At 40.7% G+C, this 20,812-nt stretch overlaps 2 protein-coding genes across 21 annotated transcripts in view; one reads left to right on the forward strand and one right to left on the reverse strand.

The window, feature by feature from the left end:
* The window catches only part of LOC137334767 (serine/threonine-protein kinase WNK1-like), a 183,211-nt gene that overhangs the window by 119,456 nt on the left and 42,943 nt on the right, over positions 1-20,812 (reverse strand). For all 8 annotated transcript variants that reach the window (XM_067999712.1, XM_067999714.1, XM_067999713.1 and 5 more), the window contains exons 3-4: positions 13,985-14,205; positions 12,643-12,800 (exon numbers count right to left, since the gene is read on the reverse strand). In XM_067999712.1, coding sequence (XP_067855813.1) covers positions 12,643-12,800; positions 13,985-14,205 — 379 coding nt within the window. The remainder of the gene's footprint in view (positions 1-12,642; positions 12,801-13,984; positions 14,206-20,812) is intronic.
* LOC137334768 (ninjurin-2-like) overlaps positions 319-20,812 on the forward strand; it is a 294,378-nt gene continuing 273,884 nt past the window's right edge. For 5 of the 13 annotated variants that reach the window (XR_010966220.1, XR_010966226.1, XR_010966222.1 and 2 more), the window contains exons 1-3: positions 520-548; positions 9,962-10,022; positions 14,108-14,269. Coding sequence is in view for 2 of the 13 variants with exons in the window: in XM_067999721.1 (XP_067855822.1) it covers positions 3,909-4,052; positions 9,962-10,022 (205 nt within the window). In the remaining 11 variants the exon portion in view is untranslated. Of the gene's footprint in view, positions 549-3,758; positions 4,053-9,961; positions 10,023-14,056; positions 14,270-20,812 lie in introns of those variants that run through there. The other 8 variants (XR_010966228.1, XR_010966221.1, XM_067999721.1 and 5 more) reach the window with 7 other exon arrangements.

Raw genomic sequence — 20,812 nt, forward strand, 5'->3', positions numbered from 1 at the left:
AACAGGCTCGAGGGGCTGAACGGCCTACTCCTATATTCCTATAAAACTGAACGATATTGTTTGATTACAAAACTCAATCTTTCACTTTAAAGGCTCTCAATAACTAGATTAGGATGTACATAGTATTGAACTAACTACACAGGTATCAGAACAAGCCATTTCCGTTTGTGCACATTTAATGTAATCGTTTGTAAACATCTGCTAAATGTCTGCATGTTTAAGTTTAACATTGCCTTCTGAACATTAGCCTGCGCCCCCCTGAGGCTCAAAATAATTCAACCTGAATTTGGATCAAGGTCTACTGCACTCATGCTTTACACTACAGTCGAAAGGTTAAGGGGAGGCAACAGAACATAAGCTGCTTTCTACCAAACAGATCACCGCTTCTTAAAAATTCAACTCGCACAATAATACTAGGTGAAAGACTAGTAACATCATGGAGACTTTTGTGTAGTACTGTGGTGGATTCAGAGGACCACGGAATTAATGATTGAGAAAATGAACCTAAGAAAATGAACCCGTCAAGTAATCGCCAAAAAAATTCAGAGGTAAGTTTGGATTTTGTACCAATATTGTAGTCCAGGGCTGGAATTGCAATCAGGAAAATTGCTGTTCGAGATACAAAACATGGAATACTTTGTGGTACAGAATTAATGCGCTAATGCTCCATGCAGAGTGGGGTGGACCCAGGGTTAAGTCCCACTTCACTTTTTTGTCAGTCTGAGCCACATAGAAAAGGACATATCAAATGCAGAAATCTTGGGGTGTGGGGGGTGTTGCACGGCTAGTGGAAATCAAAGAAAAGTTATAGCTAGACACATCCTAATGCTTACCAGCTAGTTGTAAGGGGTGTTGGTGGCAGCCTATTCCCTCAATTACTGGCATTATGCCAGGCAGAAGAAAGAGATTTTAAAAAGTTAAGAAACTTTCCAAACACCTGTTGCTATAATTCTATCAAAGCCAGCAGGAGCTGCACATAAGTACTTGAGTGATTTATTTTATTTACTACTTTGTTGACTGGGAAAGGTTGGGGGGGAGGGGGGCAAGAAAACTTAAACCCCAATCAGCATTTTTCACTGATCGAACAGGAGAAGCTGGGAGCTCTTATGGGGAATTACAAAATATCCAAGTACATTTAACATTTTTAATGTTCCAATAAATTTTAAAAAGGAAAAATCAATGGTTATATTTGGAAATATATTTTGTGGTACAGAATTCAAATTCAAGAAAGAGAGAAAACAAGGAGCTGCAGGCCAGTTATCCTGACATCAGTAGTCGAGAAAATTCTGGAATCCATTATTAAGTACGTAGTAACGGGGCACTTAGAAAATCATAATATGATTAAGCAGAAGGCAGAGTCAACATGGTTTTATGAAAGAGAAATAGTGTTTGGCAAATCTACTGGAGATTTTTGAGGATGTAACTAGCAAGGTAGATAAAGGGGAACCAGTGGATGTAGTATATTTGGATTTTCAAAACGCATTCGATAAGGTGTCACATAAAAGGTTGTTGCGCAAGATTCGGGCTCATGGGATTGGAGGTGACATGTTAGCATGGCTAGAGGATTGGTTAACAGACAGTAGGAATAAACGGGTCATTTTCAAGTTAGCAGGCTGTAACTAGTGGAGTGCCGCAAGAATTGGTGCTTGGGCCTCAGCTATTTATAATCTATATTAATGACTTAGATGAAGGGACCGAGTGTAATGTATCCAAGTTTGGTAACAATACAAAGCTAGGTGGGAAAGTAAACTATGAGAAGGACACAGAGGCTGCAAAGGGATATCGACAAGTTAAGTGAGTGGGCAAGAAGGTGGCAGATGGAGTATAATGTGGAGAAATGTGAGGTTATTCACTTTGGTAGGAAGAATAGAAAAACAGAATATATTTTAAACGGTGAGAAACTATTAAATGTTGGTGTCCAAAGGGATTTGGATGTCCTCGTAGAAGAAACACAAAAAGTTAGCATACAGGTACAGCAAGCAATTAGGAAGGCAAATGGCATGTTGGCCTTTATTGCAAAGGGGTTGGAGTACAAGAGTAAGGAAGTCTTACTACATGTGTACAGGGTTTTGGTGAGACCTCACCTGGAGTACTATGTGTAGTTTTGGTCTCCTTTATCTTAGAGGCGGTGCAACGAAAGTTCACTAGATTGATTCCTGGGATGAAGGGGTTGTCCTATGAGGAGAGATTGAGTAGAATGGGCTTATACTCTCTGGAATTTAGAAGAATAAGAGGTGATCTCATTGAAACATGTAAGATTCTGAGGGGGCTTGACAGGGTAGATGCAGAGAGGTTGTTTTCCCTGGCTGGAGAGTCTGGAATTAGGGGGCATAGTCGCAGGATAAGGGGTCAGCCATTTAGGACTGAGATGAAGAGGAATTTCTTCACAGAGGGTTGCGAATCTTCGGAATTCTCTATCTCAGTGGGCTGTGGGCTGAGATAGATAGATTTCTGGACTCTAAGGGAAATCAAGGGATATGGGGTCGGGCGAGAAAGTGCAGTTGGGATCAAAGATCAGCCATGATCTTATTGAATGGTGTATGGCCTACTCCTACTTCTAATTATGTTCTTATGCAAGCTTGGGGATCTTGGAAACTTTTTCGAAAAATGTTCTCCGACTTTCTGATCCAAATCAAAATTAAAACCACAGACAACTGGTAGCAACAGGCATGATGACTTGACCAAAACCAATCTAAAATAATGTTGTGGGGAGGGAAAATTAGAGGAAGGATGTCCATAACTACCCCTGTACATCTTTCTAACAGCAGTGGTGAAAGCTTGGGAGCCATCACAAGCAAGATTTAGGAGAGAAAATGCTTCAGTAAAAAAAATTGCAACCTTCTTAGTATGGAAAAAAAAAAGAATTAAGAAGACAACATAAGATTGAATTGGCTTCTGCCCTCTAATACATGGGTACTTTTAACATTATGGGAATGGCAGCTATTGTTACACTTTTTTTTTTGATTCCTCAATTCCTTGTTGAAAGTATTGATATTAAATCTACATTTCTACCTATATTTAGTAACTTGGTAGTAACTGGATGATACATCATTTTTAAAACAACTATTTTTGAATTTAATGATCCTGAACTTTTGCATCTCATCCCATGAACTAAATTACCACGTGAAGTACTGCACCACCCCCACCCCATGGAACAGGGAGGGAGTTCTGAAGAACAGGGACGAGACAGCTGAAAGCTCCGCGCCAATTGGGTGAAGGAAGATAGCAAAGTACAGGTGGTCAATAACACACTTAAATGGTGCTGGATGGAAAGTCTGGAGGAGGTTGGAGAGGCAAGATGGAGCAAGGCCTTGGACAGATTTGACGACAAAGAGGAGGATTTAATATGATGGAGACAAGGAGCCAGTATAGGTCCACAAAGACAGGAGATTAGGACAACCAGGGCTTAGTACAGTACAGGATACCAGCAACTGTATTTTGGAGAAATTGGAATTCATGGCGTGCGAAGAAATGCCAGCAAGCACAGTGTAAGAATAATCAAATCTGGAGGTGACTATATCATGAAAAGGGATTTCAGTGGTAGAGGAATCGAGTGGGGGTGGGAGGATGAAAATAAGCGATCTCAGCAATTGAAAGGGTGCGGGGTTTGAAACTTAAGTTGGCCAAATAGGATCAGCCTTATTCAGTCTGACTGTGGGGGTCAGGAAAGGAGATGGAATCAATGTCAAGGAAGTGGAGTTTGTTGTGCTCCATGAGATCATCTTCAGCCTACCTGATTTTCAGCTTATGTCCTACAGGTGGTGTTGGGGTTGAGATAAGTGGTAGAGAAGAACTATACGTCTACAGCAAGCATATGGAATCCCAATGCCTGTGAATGATGTCACGTGGGGCAGCATTTAAATGAGGAACGGAGATGGCCAAAGACAGATTCTTTAGGGCTTCCAGAGATGACTGTACTGGGAGGAGAAGGATGTCTCAGTGATGTAACATGGGCAGAAGCTGGACTGGAAGAAGATCTGAACAGACAGGGCGGGGAAGAGCCGGGGAACGAGGGCGGGGAAGCTGCTGCACAGGTGGTCTCAATCCTCGTGGTAAGAAAAATCCATGAACTTCTTGCATTGTACTGTACTACAATGTATCGGAGGCGAGGGCAGAGAGGGCACAGGAAGAAAGTTTGAGGAGACAGTTAGTCATGGAGACGAGGAATCTAGGGGCGACCTTGCCCTCCAGATTGATTTTGGAGGGGAACGCAGGCATGGTAAATCCTGATATAGTCAAGCCAAATTTGATGAATGATAGCAAGGCCAATTTGTGTTCAAGGTATGCTCAACGTTGCACACTTCTGATTTATGGGGGCAAAGATGTGGAATGTATCGGGGCAGCAAAATGGTTGGGGGACAGTGATTGATTTGCTGGGAACAAGAACGTTGAAGGCAGAGGTGAAGGAACGGTTTATTTGGTTAACAACAGAAGTCTATTGAGTGGGCATGGAAGGCCGAAGGAGGAGGAGTAAGGGACTTAGATAGAATTCATGAACAGTGAAAAGGAAAGAACAACTTATTACAGTAAGTAGGAAATATAATGGAATGTGGTAGGAAAGATAATGGAATCTTTAGTCAAAGATGTAACAAAAATATCTAGAAAGTGAAGAATAGTCAGCACGGATTTCAGAAGGGAAAGTCATGCTTGACCAACCTTATTGAATTATTTGAAGAAGTAACAAAGAGTTGACAAGGGTAATGCAGATGTAATATATTTGGATTTTCTGAAGGCCTTTGATAAGGTACCACATTGTAGACTCAGGAGTAAGATCAGAGCAAGTGGAGTCAAGGACAGGTAACAGAATGGATAGCAAGCTGGCTACAAGATTAGGGATTAAGGGTAGCTACTCAGACTGGCAAAAAGCAGGAAGAGGTGTTCCACAGGGATCGGTGCTAGGACCACTGATGTTCACAATTTACATTAACGATTTGGTCTCAGGAATCAGAAGTACAATTTCAAAATTTGCGGACACCACCAAATTGGGAGGTGTAGTTAATACGAAGGAAGAATGCGTTAAAATGCAAGGCGACATGAATAAACTTGCTGAATGGGTGTGTAATTGGCAAACTAATTTCAATATAGATTGGTGTGATGTGGTGCATTTTGGTAGGAAGAATAAGGCGGCCACATACTGCTTGAATAATAATAGTCTAAATGGAGTACAGGAGCAAAAGGGATCTGGGGTACAGATACACAAATCACTAAAAGTAGCAACACAGGTTAATAAGGCCATAAAAAAGGCAAACCAAGCACAGGGGTTCATTTCTAGAGGGATAGAATTGAAAAGCAGAGAAGTTATGTTAAACATATGGAACCTTGGTTAGACCACACTTGGATTACTTTGCACAGTTCTCGTATCCATATTATAGAAAGGATATAGAGGCATCGGAGAAGGTGCAATAAAGATTCACAAGAATACCAGAACTGAGAGGATATTCTTATCAGGAAAGGCTGAACAAGCTGGGGCTCTTTTCTCTAGAAAAAAGGCCATGGGGTGACCCGAAAGACGTCTTTAAGATAACGAAAGTGTGTGATAGGGTAGACGTAGAAAAAATGTTTCCACCTGTGTGTGGGGGGGGGGGGGGGGGGGGTAGGGTCCAAAACTAGAGGTCATAAAAATAAGATTATCACTAATAAATCCAATAGGGAATTCAGGAGAAACTTCTTTACCCAAAGAGTTGTAAGAATGTGGAACGCACTACCACAAGGAGTAGTTCAGGCAAATAGCACAGATGCATTTAAGGGGAAGCTAGACAAGCACACGAAGGAGAAAGGATAGAAGGGTATGCTGACAGGGTTAGAATAGGAGTAGGAGGAGGCGTGTGTAAAGCTTAAACGGCAGCTTACACCAGTTGGGCCGAATGGCCTGTTTCTGTGCTGTAGACTCGATGAGCTATAGGAAAGTTTTGGTATAAGTAAATGATCATGGTGGAGGAAAATGGTTGGTAAGGAAGATGAAGGGATTAAAACCTCAGAAGCGGAGAGATAGCAAGGCAGACGAAATAGCTGTGGTATGGGTGGGGAGTTTTATGTGAAAGGTGAGACTGAGTGAGGATAAGAGAGCAGAGAAGTTTGGGGGGGGGGGGGGGGGGGTTGCAACTCGGACCGTTTAGGTGTAGGTTGAATACATGAAGGATGAGTCACTCAGTGAAAAGGCTTGTGATGAGATCTCTCTGACTAAGTTTGGGTGGAGCTTAGGAGGCTGGTAAGCAGTATGGATTTGAATTAGAGACAGGAGGGATGGAACATGAAGAGGTCCTCAAAAGGATGAGTAGGTACCAAAGGAGTAAGGGGAGAAGCCATGTAAGAGCTAAAATTAAAGCTCATGGAATTGAAGGCAAATTATTGACCTGGTTAGGCGGTAGAAGACAGAGAGTAGGGATAATGGGTATATACTCGAATTGGGAGGAAGTGACTAGTGATGTGCCACAAGGATCTGTGCTGGAGCCTCAACTATTGACTATATTTATTAATGACTTGGGTAACACAATAGAGAGCCATATATCCAAGTTTGCCGATGACACAAAGATTGGCGGCATAGTAAGTAGTGTAGACGGGAGCATAAAATTACAAAGGGACATTGATAGATTAAGTGAGTGGGAAAAACTGTGGCAGATGGATTTTAATGCAAGGAAGCGTGAGGTCATCTATGTTGGACCAAAAGGGGTAGATCAGAGTATTTTTTAAATGATGAAAAGCTAGGAACAGCAGAGGGCCAAAGCGATTTAAGGGTCCGTGTAAATAGATCACTAAAATGTAGTGGTCAGGTACTCCTGTTCCTATGTTCCCATGACTGTGATTAGGACTAAGCCACATCTTGGTGACTTGGGTGGGGAAAGTGTAGTAAAGTGGAGGCGCTTGAGTGTGTGGGTGGGGGGGGGGTGGGAGGATATAACTACTGGTAACCATGTTTTTGTTGATGTCAGGATGTTGATGGATTTATCCCTGTTTTTAAAATAAATTCTCAGGGTGTGTGCGCCGCTGGCAAGCCCGGCATTTATTGCCCATCCCTAGTTGCCATGGTGTGATAGAACTGAGCAGCTTTCTGGGCCATTTCAGGGGGCATAGTTAGCAGTCAACCATGTTGGTGTGGGACTGGAGTCACAGAAGCCAGAATGGGTAAGGATGATAGGTTTCAGTTGGGTTCTTACAGCAGTCTGACAGCTTCATGGTTACTTATATTTCATTTCCAGATTTTTTTTAAAAATAAAAAACTGAATTCAAATTCTCAAACTGCCATGGTGGGATTTCAACTCACCTTCTCTAAATTATTAGTCCAGACCTCTGAATTACTAGTCCAGTAACATAACCACTATTCCGTGATCATGGATAAAAAGGGCCTAATTCACAAGGGTGCAATCGTTTTGCAGGGTAATACAGAGTGAGCTGCCTTAGTGGATCCTTGGCGGGGTTAAGAGGAGCAGAAAGGGATGTGAGCGGGTGGGAAAGAAGTTAGAGATTAGACGTGAGAAGGGCAAGATAGGAGTGGAGGGAGAGAGAATTGCTGCAAGAGAGCCAACAGATGCTCCAATGGGTGCAGTGGAGGATACCAAGGGAGAGTGTGGGTTTATTCAGACAGGGCTTGAGGCTGGGGTGGTGGTAGGACAGAGTGCCAAGTGAGAAGAGCAACTGAGGTAGGCATGGTGCTGGAGAAGAGGAAGCAGAGAAAAGGTGGGGGAGGAGTAGCTTGATGAGAAGTAAAAGGAAGAAAAATTAGAACCCAGAATGGCTGGAAAGGAAGAATGGGAGGTGGGGGTCTCAGGTTCAAAACAGCACCAAAATTGTGCATGCAAAAAGGATACAGATGGAACCTAAATTTTTCAGCTAATGGGAGGCGCCAAGCATGGCAAGGGTAATAAGGATAAGGGCTGATAAAAGATACGGTATCCAGACCAATAAGAGAGGGCCTAATTAAAGAGGGAAGGAAGCACTAGGCAGCAGGCAATAATGGAATTAATCCAGTTTTGGGCAAATAAGAGCAAAGGTGCAGCTTGGAGCTGTCAATGACAACCAGTTTAGCAGCCAAGAGAGAAGTGGAGATAAAATCAAGAGCTGTCAAGGAGCAGAGAAAGATTCTGGAGCCACTGCAGGTTGATCCAGAGGCCAGTAAAGGAGAGGTTGATCCAGGAAAATGGAGGTTGCTGTAAGAGGGTAACAGAGGAGTGAAGAATGGGCCAGGAATACAATGCAGGAACAGAGTAACATCCAGAAAAAACAGGAGCAATTCCATCTCAGCATCAGAGAAATAAGTGGGGCACAGCCCAAGAAATCAAACAAGTGGAATTAGATTCAACAACTTGCCTTTATATAGTACTGTCAACGTTGTAAAATGTCCCATGGCACTTCACAGGAGTGATTATTAAACAAAGCTGCCAGCAAGAATGGAGGGTGAATCCAGGCTTGAGTACCTCCTGAACAAGCCCACAGTCTTCCTTGGTTTCCTCTGCTGCAGCATCGTGGCATCGTTTGCTGTCTCTCGATCAGCAGCAACCCCAACTACATCACCCTCCACTCCTGGCACTCATCTCTCCCTACCCACTTCTCAGACTAATTTCTAGCCACTTTCCCATCCCATTCACCTCTTCATCTGCACCCCAGAGATCCACGAAGACTTCCAAGGGAATCAGTAGTGGGATCCAAACTAGGAAGAGGAGATCAGCAAGCCAGAAAGGCAATTGGAGGAAACCAGCAGAGTAACACACTTCAGACTGACTATTAGTGGAGCAACAAACTACAGCCCAGAAGCCAACACAACGATGGAATAAAGATGTTCTCCTTACTCTCTACACTTACACTTTTCTGCTTCCCTCTACTCACCTTTTTAGAATCCTCTTTTACTCATCAACTTTGTTATACCTTTCATTCTCATCCTGCCTCTCGCTCTCTCTCATCTTAGACAAAGGAGCAAGCTGGAAGAAGAGCACCTCACAGAATAGGTTAACATGCCAGAGGATTGGCAGCAGGAAAGTGAAGAAAAAGTCAAACTGTGCACCCCCCCCCCCCCCCCAAACATGGCTGGGTGCAGGACAAGTTTCAGTGGGCATTTACTACTTCATGTGGGAGGAGGAATGGGCCACTTTCAAATGTCAATGGCAGCAGATATAAGTAGTCAGGGGAAATTGCAGGAGGGAGGGTAAAGTGGGCAAACAGAAGGGGGAGAGGTGCCTAATTCAACAAGGTCATTAGACAACCATGAAGAAGAAAAATCACGAAACTGGACAGGACTTGCAATGTTGGACTCTGGGAAGCGAGGACAGAATGAGGGGATCGAAGAAGAAATTCGAAGCACCTTAGATCGCTGTCAGGAACCTCACTGGGGAACTTCTTGCAGGGCTGTCATCTTGCAACACCAATTTAAGAACCTCCTTACTTGGTATTAACATCGGCACTAAAGCAACAAAGTACTTCAATAAAAACTCTCAAAATAATTTAAACTACGGTATAATTTTATTAATTATGCTTGCAAATAGAGACACACAATATCTGCTCTCTGTGATTGCACAAATATAAATGTTGAAGCAATCTTTGAATCGCAGAATGTAAATACCGCTGTGATATCCATTTAATGTTGATGCACCTGTTTAGGCATCTCAACCTTCAAAGTTGATATCTGGAATTTTATTTTTGTTTTATACAATGCGAGTGCCACCTTTATGTGGTCACACACACACAACTAGTACTGTAAGGTACTACCATGGCAGAAGATTTCCTCTGTTGGTTATTTTTAGCAAATTCTTACACATGCTTGAAGAACATGTTTACAGTTTCACTATATAAACTCAAACAAGGGAAATTTTTCAACCATAAATTTAGTAAGGAAAATTTTTTAAAATTTCAGCCATGAACTCAATCTTGACCTTCTGAGTTTCAAAAGTTTTCATTCCCAAAGAGGAAATAACTTGGAAGAATTTTTTCATTTCTAACTCCATTTGAAGTATGTTTTTCTTCTCTTGTTAAGGTCTCTCATGCAACATTCCTGGTAAAGAAAACTATTAGTGAATCTACACAGAAGTCCAAAGGTAAGTTTAGGCATCAAACATGTTCCAACTTCCACTGTTGATTACAAACAGTTGCCCTTATTTTTGCTTCTATACATGTGTCCCCCTTTCCACAGCTAATAGTAATTTTCTATACACTTGTTATACAAGATACTGGGGGGAATATTTTTCATAAAAGAAAAAACTATGAGGCAACATTCTATTGAAAAAACAAATCAATGGTGCTTGTCCTGACCACATGGGACTTATAGATTGGGAACAAGGATGACAGCGTCGGTGAGATGTTTGAGATACTGTAGCACTGAAGAGCAATTATTTACTAAAATGTCTATTCAACTTACCCTCTGGTCCAAAGTGGCCAGAACTGGCACAATGAGTCATCAATATCGTTTTGAATTTTGTGCCGACAACTTTTTTCCAGAAGCTCATTATTTTAATTACTACCAACTAAGTAAAACAAGAGAAAAATCTACAAAGACAACACTGAACAATCAACAATAGGAAAGACAGCATCAGCAAATCTTGTGTTTTGTTCCTGTCAAACACAACTAAAGGTCACAGTTTTAATTTATCCGAATGATTTTCCATTAATTTCAACCACTAAAAGATAGTTCAGTGATGGAAACAGCAGCATTATAAAAATCCTGTTAAAAGAATCAAAGAAGTTGTTTTATCCAGTAGTGCCATACAACACATTCCATGAACAGGAATCAAATAACTTTGACAATACCGTTCAACATTTGTATGAGGGGGACTTGCGGAGTAACTTGTTTTTACCCAATACTGTTTTATGGTGGCTACCATATTTAGTCTGGTTAGCTGTGAGATGAATTCTGCTTTAATTGTTCTTGGTCACATCATCAGTAAATTTCCAATTAACAATTCAGCATTTTTTAAAAATCTAAGCTAGGTATTTGATACTAACATTACAGATTTCAAAGTTAAATTATCAAATGTAATTTCATTTTTGTCTCAACATTAACCAATACTGCTGGGGCCAAACAACATGCATAATGCTTTTGGGTTTCCAAAAAATAGAACATAGATTAGTCTGTCTTTATTGAGTGTGGGGCTGCGATGTAGAAAATTTTTTTTGTAGTAATGTAGCTGTTAAGAAGTCAAGTGTAGCTTTATTACAGCATATACTCTAACCTATATAAGGTATTTCATCTATATTCTATATTACTCTTCACTTGACATGATTTCTTATTTGATAATTGTCAACTTCCCTATTTTGCTATGCTAAAATTTATCTATTTGGATGTGGGATGTGGGATCTGGCTATAGTGATCAGCAAAGGCAATTTCCCCAGCCAATCTAAAACCAAATTATAGAAGTTTGCCCAGGTCAAATTTCAGACAACAAATTGCATTTATATAGCACCTTTAACATAGAAAAAAATCCCAAAGCGCTTTATAGAAGTGTAATCAGACAAAAATTGACACTGAACAAAAGTAGTAGACATTAGGATGGTTGACTAAAAAGGTTGGTCAAAGAGGTAGGTTTTAAGGAGGGTCTTGAAGGAGAGAGAGGTGCAGAAACAGAAAGAGTTGGAGCCTAGACGACTGAAGACGCAGCCTTCAACAGTGGGGTGAAGGGACTGAGGGAAGCACAAGAGGCCAGAGTCAGAGGAAATATGAGTTCTGGGGAGGGCAGGAGAGTTGTAGGGCTGAAGGAGTTTGCAGAACGACAGAAGGGTGAGGTCATGAAGGGATTTGAACACTAGGGGGGTAATTTTAAGCTAACTCACTCAGCAGGAAACTGGGATCGGATTATTTGCCCACATTTAAATACAAGAATGAGAATCTTAAATTTGAGATGATAGGGACAGGGTTGATGAGGGATAGGATACAGGCAAAGTTTTGGATGAGTTGAAGTTTACAGAGGGTGGAGGATGGGGGGTTTGCCAGGAGAGTATTGGAATAGTCGAGTCTGAAGGTGATAAAGGCACTGACAAGGCAAAGACAGAAATAAGTTCTATTTTTGTGCATTACCAATGTAATGCAGACTTCATCTGCGAAAACACACAAGAGTATTATTTTTGCACAGAAATGTCCTTCATTCCCCCAGGTTTATACTGTTGATACAGAAAAAAATAAAGTCCTTTAAGGATTGTGATTTTTTTTCCTTCTTTCCCTCCTTCATTGCCACTGTCTCTCCCCAACATAATTTCCCAATTGAGAAAAAAGCTAGGCAACTTGCCATCAAGTCTGTTCTCGTCCTAAGACGGTACATAGGAGCAGCCTTGTCAATCTGTTTCTCCTCCCCTTCTATAGCAAAATATCTAACTTCGGTTCAGCATCTCCACTTTAAAAAAAATCATGGTTGAGATCAAAAACTCACCCTGTGAAGCACTTTATTTATTTCAGAATGTATCTATTTCAGATGTGTTTCTTTGGGGAGGCCCAACAGCAGAGTGGAACATCACAAACAATAGAGCCAGTTGAGTCCCTCAGTGATTTTCATGCCCCAAACAATTCAACAGTGTTGTTAAAAATGATATTATTACTGCACTCAAATGACAACTGCTGCTAGCCCCATAGTTCACCACATTGTACAAAAGTGAAGCTTTAAAAAACTTGAAATGCAGCACTGGTGTGGCAGGTAGCCAAAGCACCACAAACCTAACTTGTGTACTTACACTGGTTACTCGACGATAGATCTGAGCAGCATTCTGGCATTCCGAGTACGGATATTCTGAAGTTGCCATCTCCAGCATACACATCCCAAAAGCGTAAACATCAACAGACTCGTCATATTTTTCTTCGTACATCTCAGGAGCCATGAACTCAGGGGTACCTTAAATTAAAAGAACGTTTCAGACTCTAACAGACTGTCTCAGAGTGAGTAGAGGCTGTCGGTACTCACCGATGGACGATGACCTGTGGGGGAAAACAAAGCGGAGGCGAAGGAGAGCCCTTCTCAGTTAGTCAGCAACCTACCAACTCATAAGTTTTCTTCTGCAAGGCATCCTGAATACTATACAGCACTGAGTTGATCTAATTAACCCTTTGCATTTGAATGAGTACTCCTGCATTCACTAATACTATCCAGTTTATCCAGAAAAAAATTACTCAAATTTTAAGTGCCCTTGGTAGCGGAAATACATCATATACAGAAAGGTTAAATGCAACCTCATCCTCCTTTTATTGTCCCATCCTAAAATAATTGAGAAATGGAGGACCAGCTGGGGTGCAACTTGTATATGAATGTTAACTTCCACCAATACTCCAAAAATCAGTACTCAACAAAATCATGACTGCTTCAAACACCTTGAACACCTAACTTACCTACACTGCAAATTGCAACAAAAGCGATATGGTTCAAGTATTCCAATGTGCAGAGTTTTCAGTTTCATTTACAAGTCATTCTTGTGTTCTTATTCACAGTCTCCGCAGACTGAAAGGAAACCCATCAGCTGGGTTTTGTAAGGAAAAAATTAGTTAATTAAGCTGGATCATAGCTAATCTCTGACCAACTATGCTCCTTACACCCTTTATCAGTAACTGAGTTGCCTTGCAAATGAAAACTATCACATGATTAAACATAAAGTTGAAACTTTAAATAATTTTGATGTTCAAATCATCAGAAAGGCAACTCACCACAGCCTTGATCTATAGCACTTACCGTTCAACTGCAGTACTTTTAGGTCTACTGCAGCTGGGAAAAGTGGATGTCCTACAGTTGAAAATACTTAGAATACAGAAAATTGAGTAAAGAGGGCTCAGCAGGACAACCAGACCAAAAAAAAAACAGAACATGAGACCCTGTTTATAATTTCAGATAAACTGAAACTATCTTTCAGAACAAAAGTTAGGAAGTGGATGAGTTTTACAACACAGCAAGTAGGCCACAGCTTTGCAGGTTTTTATTAATCGAATAAAAGTGCACTCATGTATTTCAAAATTACTTTTTTTTTCTACTTTCATATTCCAAAACCAACAGCCCACTAAGCAAACTTCACTTGGTGACAATCAACTTACCTATTACACTTTTTGCAAATGATGCCCTTTTTAGTGTAGCAAGACCAAGATCCCCAACTTTTACTGATCCAGTAGGGCCTGTAATGAAGATGTTGTCACATTTCAAATCTCGGTGGATGATAGGTGGTGTACGTGTATGAAGAAAATGAAGACCCTTCAAGATTTGACGGCACCAGCTTCGAAGCACCTTGATCTTCATTACCTTAAACCTCTTCAAATAACTGAAATGAAGATTGAGGAGACATTGATATCATAAGAACATGCTATTCTAAATGAGCTGACCAGGTATCTTAGTTCTGACAATTCTGTTCTTGTAAATGTTTAAGAATACTTAATGTTCCAGACCAATTGCACCCATCTACTGACAAATAAAACAGTATTTTGATTGTGCATTTATAATGTATACACAGGATATTATCTCAACACCCCTACATGTGGACCAGGACTTGATTGCATTGTAGCTTTTAAAATGGTTGACCCATGATACAAAAACAGAGTTGGTTCCAAACTCTTCCAATGTTTTCCTAAATGCTTATTCAAGTATACACTGATGGGGCACTGAGTGGCAATGTGGGTTAAAACCCTGCATTTTCACTTCTGGGTTTGAATCAGTCCCTGACTGATCCCAGAACTTTCTTGGATTTAAGGGTCAAAATGAGTTTAGGTAGTCCCATAATAGTTTCTTGTGGATATGGGCTCACAAAACTTCCCCAATTTGGCACCAATTAGCAATTGCACGAAGAAGCCTTAAGGATGGCTAATGAGTTTAACTCTAACTGCTCTGTTTCATCAACAATGACAACTTTAATTAAATCCTTGGGGATTGTGCCATCAAAAAGTGTCAGCCTTGGCTCAATGGTACCACTCTTGCCTCTGGGTCAAAAGGTTGTGGGTTTAAGCCTCATTGCACAACTTAAGCACATAATCCAGACTGATACTTCAGTGCAGTACTGCACTGTCTTTCAGATGAGACATTAAACCAAGGCCCTGTCTGCCTTCTCAGCTGGACATAGAAAATCCCATTACATTATTTGAAGAGCAAGAGAGTGTTCTCCCAGTGTCCTGGCCAACATTTATGGCCCAACCAATGTGACTAAAACATTATCTGGTTGTTTATCTCTTTGCTGTGTGTAGGACCTTGCTGTGCCCAAGTTGGCTGCCACATTTTCCCACTTTACAACAGCAATCACACTTCAAAAAGACTTCATTGGTTGCAAAACCCTTTTGGCATGTCCTGGAGTAGTGAAAGGCACCATATAAATGCAAGTTCTTTCTATCAGTTTTCCCAATTGGTCCTCTATTGTTTCAATATGAAGTTCTAAACTAGTACTGGTAGGAAACATGAGTCATGGTTAGATATCTTATTCACTAATACTTGTTTCTGTAAAAAAAAAGCAAGTTCTACATTTTTGGGGTATCACCGATACGAAGATAATTACAGATGGGAAAGACCATTCATCCCATCTTAATTTATCCAGCTAGAATGATCCTGAAGTGCACCCGTTGCAGCATCAAGTTTTCTCTTACATGATTCCAACAATTGTGCCTCCACTACTCTAGCTGGCAGTCCATTCCACGTGTTCATCATTCTGTTAAGAAAAGCTTCTTGATGTTAGTCCTAAATTTCATTTGACTAGTTTGAACCTCTGTCCCTCATCTTCTTCTCAACTTTATTTCAAATAAAGATTACCTCTCAAACACCATCTTTCCAGACTCAAAAGCCCAAGTTTCTCCAGTCTTATCTCATAACTCAGACCCTTGACACTAAGGATTAACCTCGCGGCTATTCTCTGCACTGCCTCCTGCACTTGAATGTCTTCCTTTTTTCTCAGCAACCAAAATTAGACAGTATACAAGATGCAGTCTAATCAGAGCACCGTACCATTAAATCACAATTTTCTCTAACTTATAAAACACTGTTAATGGTTGTGTAGTTCAACATTCAATTGCTTGAATAGTGTTCCTAGTTCCGGTGATCTTGGAGAAATATAGAAGATAGTGAAGAGAATGGATAAAATAAATCCAGAATACTACTTTATGGAACAGTAGGACAAGTGCACCTGGGTTCAAACTAGTTAAAGATAATTTAGGACTAATCAAGAAATTTTTCTTCACAGTTGGACATGTTGAGTTCACCAAGACTCCTAGGTCTCTTTCAGGTAATTTCTTAGCTTTTTCAAGATCATTCATGGAGTACGCTTGTTGCCTATTGTTCCTTTCTATCGACAGTGCATTATATATTTCCATACATTTCATCTGTCCTTTTTCTGTCTATTTACATATTTTCTCAAACTCATTGCATTGAATGAGCTTTCCCTCTTAGTTTATCATAATTTGTAAATCTGGCCACTTCACATTGAATTTCTGAATTATCATTAGAAACAGTAGTGATCCCAACACCGAGCAATGGGGCACCACATTCAGTACTTCCCCTCCCAGCCGAGCATAACTGCTCTAATGAGTTCTCAGCATTCCCTACCCATCATCCAATTTCTTAACCATGCCCAAGGTTTACAGCTTTGAATTTAACTAGCAGCCTCTCATGGAATTCTGTCATATCCTTTGGAAGTCTAGGTAAACCATGTTGTACAGCATCCATAGATCACTTGGGATGTTACTTCTTCAAAGAAGTTGAGGTAGGTAGGTCAGGCAGGACATTCCCTTCCGAATCCATGTTGACTGTTTATTAGGTTATTAGTGTATAGTTAACCCTCAAGTTCATTCCCGATAATCAGTTCCATTATTTTACAAAGACTACTACAGCATTGTGGAAGCACCGTCAATGCAATGACTGCAGTGGTTCAAGAAGAACGTCCACCACCACCTTCTCAGGGTAACTGGGGATGGGCAATAATTGTCAGCCTTGCCAGTGATGCCCACATCCCAGGAATGAAAAAAAAACAAAGAATGGAAGACGAGGACTGTAGCTGCCTGTAACTGTTTTTCTCGCATTTTGAATATGGGCACATTAGCCTGTTTCCAATATACTGGTGATCTTACAGAAATATAGAAGATAGTTAAAGTACCTCCCCAATATCCAGTAACTCCCTCAATAATTGTGAGCACATCACATATATCCTACAGCACACCTGGATAAATACCTTCTCTCCCTGTGGATTTGTTTGTTTTGAACTCTTTTAGCCTATTCAGGACTTCCACATAATTTATACTGGGACTAAATTGGACAGTTCAACAAAGAGCCAGCACAGGCATATCAGGCCAAATGGCCTCCTTCTGTGCTGTAAGATTCTATATTGAGTTTGCTACGGTTAATACTTTCTGAGCAGGACATGTTAGTCATTTCTTCCCTTGTGAATACTTGGAAGAAGTAACGAGTCAGAATATTTATTATTTTTGATAAATCAATTTTGAGTCCATTGGCATCTTTTATGCTTACCTCATTCAACTGTCGTCAATGTTGCAGTACTGTAAGAATTTTACAGATATATTTAGCCTCTTTAGTTACGCTTTTCTTTCCCCTCAGTCTCTCTTTGCCCATCTATTAATCCTTTTTAACATGTTTCTGCATTTTCTCATTTTTATCCCAGTAAACCCTTTCTCTTTGCAAGATTTGAAGTCATTTTTCCAAATTATTTCCATTTGTTTTTTTTTAATGCATTTAAGGTCATGTTTGTTAGTCTGAGCTTGGTGATTTTGGGTATGTATTTATTTGGGATAATCAGTATTGTTCTTTTAAAGTTGATCCTCTTCTACTTAAGTGATCACTTGTACCAAGATAAGGGACGTCTGTGCTCGGGATGGTAAACTTTTCTTTCATCAAGTTTTGCCATATCAGATAAAGTAACAACCCAAAACAAGAAAGCTTCCTCCATTCCACACCTTCCTCAGAAGAGCGGCCCGTATTTCACCAGTGTGAATTTCATTTCCCACAACAGCTATTATTGTGGCCCTCAGAGTAAGGTTATCAACTTGGTACAAACTATTGCTGGTTTTGTGCTGTGGGCTCACACAAGTCATGTCGAAACTGCCCAAATAGGACTATTTCAGCCAACAAGGAAAAAACTTGCTGGACTCGAACCCAGATCACGGAGGTAAAAGGAAAAGTTTATCCATTTGTCACTATCTCCGCAACATAAATTAATGTAAAATGATTCTTTTTTTGGGGGGGGGGGGGGGGTTAAATAGTGCGGGAAAAAACCATTATAATACTATTGTAGTTAGTTACTGATGTATTTTCATGTGTACGCTCTATAGTACTTCACACGTCAAAGCATAGGCAATTCAACCAAGCAGTTGTGCAGTTGCTGGACTGGATAAAAGGAATTTTGTTAATGATCAGAGCAAAAAAAAAATTCAGAAGCTCAAAGTCCTATTAAGGAAGACCAGTGTGGCGCTGGAAAGAAAACAAGGATTACTGAATGGGGAAGTTTAAGAACAGCACTTCAGCAGGAACTTCCCATTCAAACTAGCCCAGAAACTGATCTAGAACCACTCAACCTCAAAGGCCCTTAACCAAACAAGTATACAGCCAGTCTTTTTTCTGGGATCAGGTGGCTCTGAATCAGCTCCAAGGATAGTCCAAAGTGTTGGCTTCCATAAATTTGAACAGAGCTGTTCTGGGATACATGAGCAGAGATCTGAAATGACAAGTCTCTCTGAAGCCAGAAAAATCACTTATTTTTAACAGATCCCCCGGGGCGGGAAGTGGATAGAAAGACAGAAGGAGAGAGATAAAGTCCAAAGAAAATAAAAGTCTGACGGCAAAAGAAGTTACAATTTTCTTCTATATATTAACCATCTTTTTGACTGGAATTCAGCATCATGCGAGAGCAGTTAGGTATGACCGCATATTCAACATTAACCCTTGCTTGGTAAAACATGAGTAAAACTTTTTGGAAGGGCTGTCTGTGGCTAGTTCTGGGGATTTTGTTGGTCTCATCTTTGTAGGAAGCAAATAATTTCCCAGATTAAAAAAAAAGAGAAAATGCTGGAAACACTCAGGTCAGGGTGAGGAAGGTTGGATCAACGTTTCAGGTCAATGGCCATTCCTCAGAACCCTGAAGACAGGAGAAAAAGAGTTCAATGTGCGGGGGAAAGCCTCCTAGCCGAAAAAATCAGCGCGGAGATGAAGGCAGCAGAAGAAGAGCTCATCATCATGTCGAGTTCAAAATTCATTACGGTGGTGGTTTGAGAGGATGAAGCACACTCCTTTGCAAAGGACAGATTGTTCGGTGTTAGGTAGAACATGGTCAGGGGGACAGTGAAAACATGACAACGGGTGAGATTGGAAGGAGCTAAGATGTGGGGGCGGAGGGGGAAGAGGGATCAGGAGAGGTGCTGGCATCCAAGAGCCAATGAAGCTTGCGCTCCTTACTGTATGAATAACTTCCCAGATTAGTGTGTGCTATATAAACACAATCCACAAGAGGGCTCCCTTAAGGAGTCTTTAAAGTTTTTGCAGCACCCCATACAACCTTCACCTACATTCAATAAACTACAAGGCAGAATGCAAATTGGAGTCTTCACTTTATTTTTCAACTGACAGATGAATTTAACTGACCTGCAAAGTCTTATTCATTTGGAATAAGCCTCACTCATTTGGGTTTAAAAACTTAGCTAATCTGATGCATCATACTCCTAAAAATGATCGCAGCTCTGTTTAATGGGTTTCCATTTGTTTGATTCATAAAGCTCACTCCTAAGATTTCCTTGATGTTGACAGCTTGGACAATGTAGGTTTAAGCCCACGTTCACATTTCTCTGACTTGGAATAAAGCAGCTGGCTTTAATCTGTATTTAGCTGAACTGGTATCATGCATCAACATTTTTTTTCCTTTATCAACGCTGTTTTTGAAGCATCTTATTTCCATTCGAGTAGGCCTCTTACCCTTCAACACAAATTGTTGTCTGGTATGCTGGTTTTCTTACAGTTAAGATACTGTGTACTTTCCTACTTCTCAAATGGGATTTTATGTACCAACACATAACGGCAATACCTCACACTAAGAGCAACATGCAAGAAACTAAGTTGCAAGTGACAAATTATAATGTTTTATATTTTTGTTTGTATTGACCAGATTTGCAGTTTAAATGTTATTCTACATATATTGGTGAAGTCTGTATGCTTGTTAAATCAACAAAGTCATATTATTAAAAACAGAAGATGGGTCACAGAATAGAAGATTCTATTTCAAAACACATTGAGAACTCAATGCCAGCTGGCACTAAAGGCCTTTTTTCCATTATATTTCTTAGCAATACCTATTACACTTGTATGTGGCACTGTATGAAGGGGTTTTCAATGTAAATTGATAGATTTAAATGAGACTCAAAATCTGTTGTGAATCTTCATTATTTTCAGAATGAAGTATTTACTCATGTCTTTTTAGTCCTGGGCTCCTGAACTCAAAACTGAATTATGAACCAACCTCCTTAGCACTACACATCTCTTAACAAAACTGGTGCAGTGCGCTGCACATGCGTGTATCCCCGGTCCTGCTGACAGTCCCCAGACATAATGCTTGAGGCCAATTGCAGAAATACACCCCCCACCCAACTGTGTTTCTACAAGACATATTCCCTGCCGCTCTTCCCCCACCCCCATATACTACTGCCCCTGTAAACGTCCCCCCGCCAATAGAGTTTGCTGGCCTTCCACTCCTCTTTCCTCCTCCTGTCTGCCTCCTCCGTCTTCTTGGTCCAATTATCACCCACCCTCAAACCCTGCTTGATCTGAGAAGTGCACTTGTTATTGTCTGCTTATGCACAATGCTGGGGGAGATCAAATAGGCTCTCAGGCAATGCTGTCCAGATCACTGTACATTACTAAACAAATGTAAATTGCCCTCCTGTTCACTACCAGTCATA

The sequence above is a fragment of the Heptranchias perlo genome, chromosome 18 (assembly GCF_035084215.1).
Source record: "Heptranchias perlo isolate sHepPer1 chromosome 18, sHepPer1.hap1, whole genome shotgun sequence".
NCBI lineage: Eukaryota > Metazoa > Chordata > Chondrichthyes > Hexanchiformes > Hexanchidae > Heptranchias > Heptranchias perlo.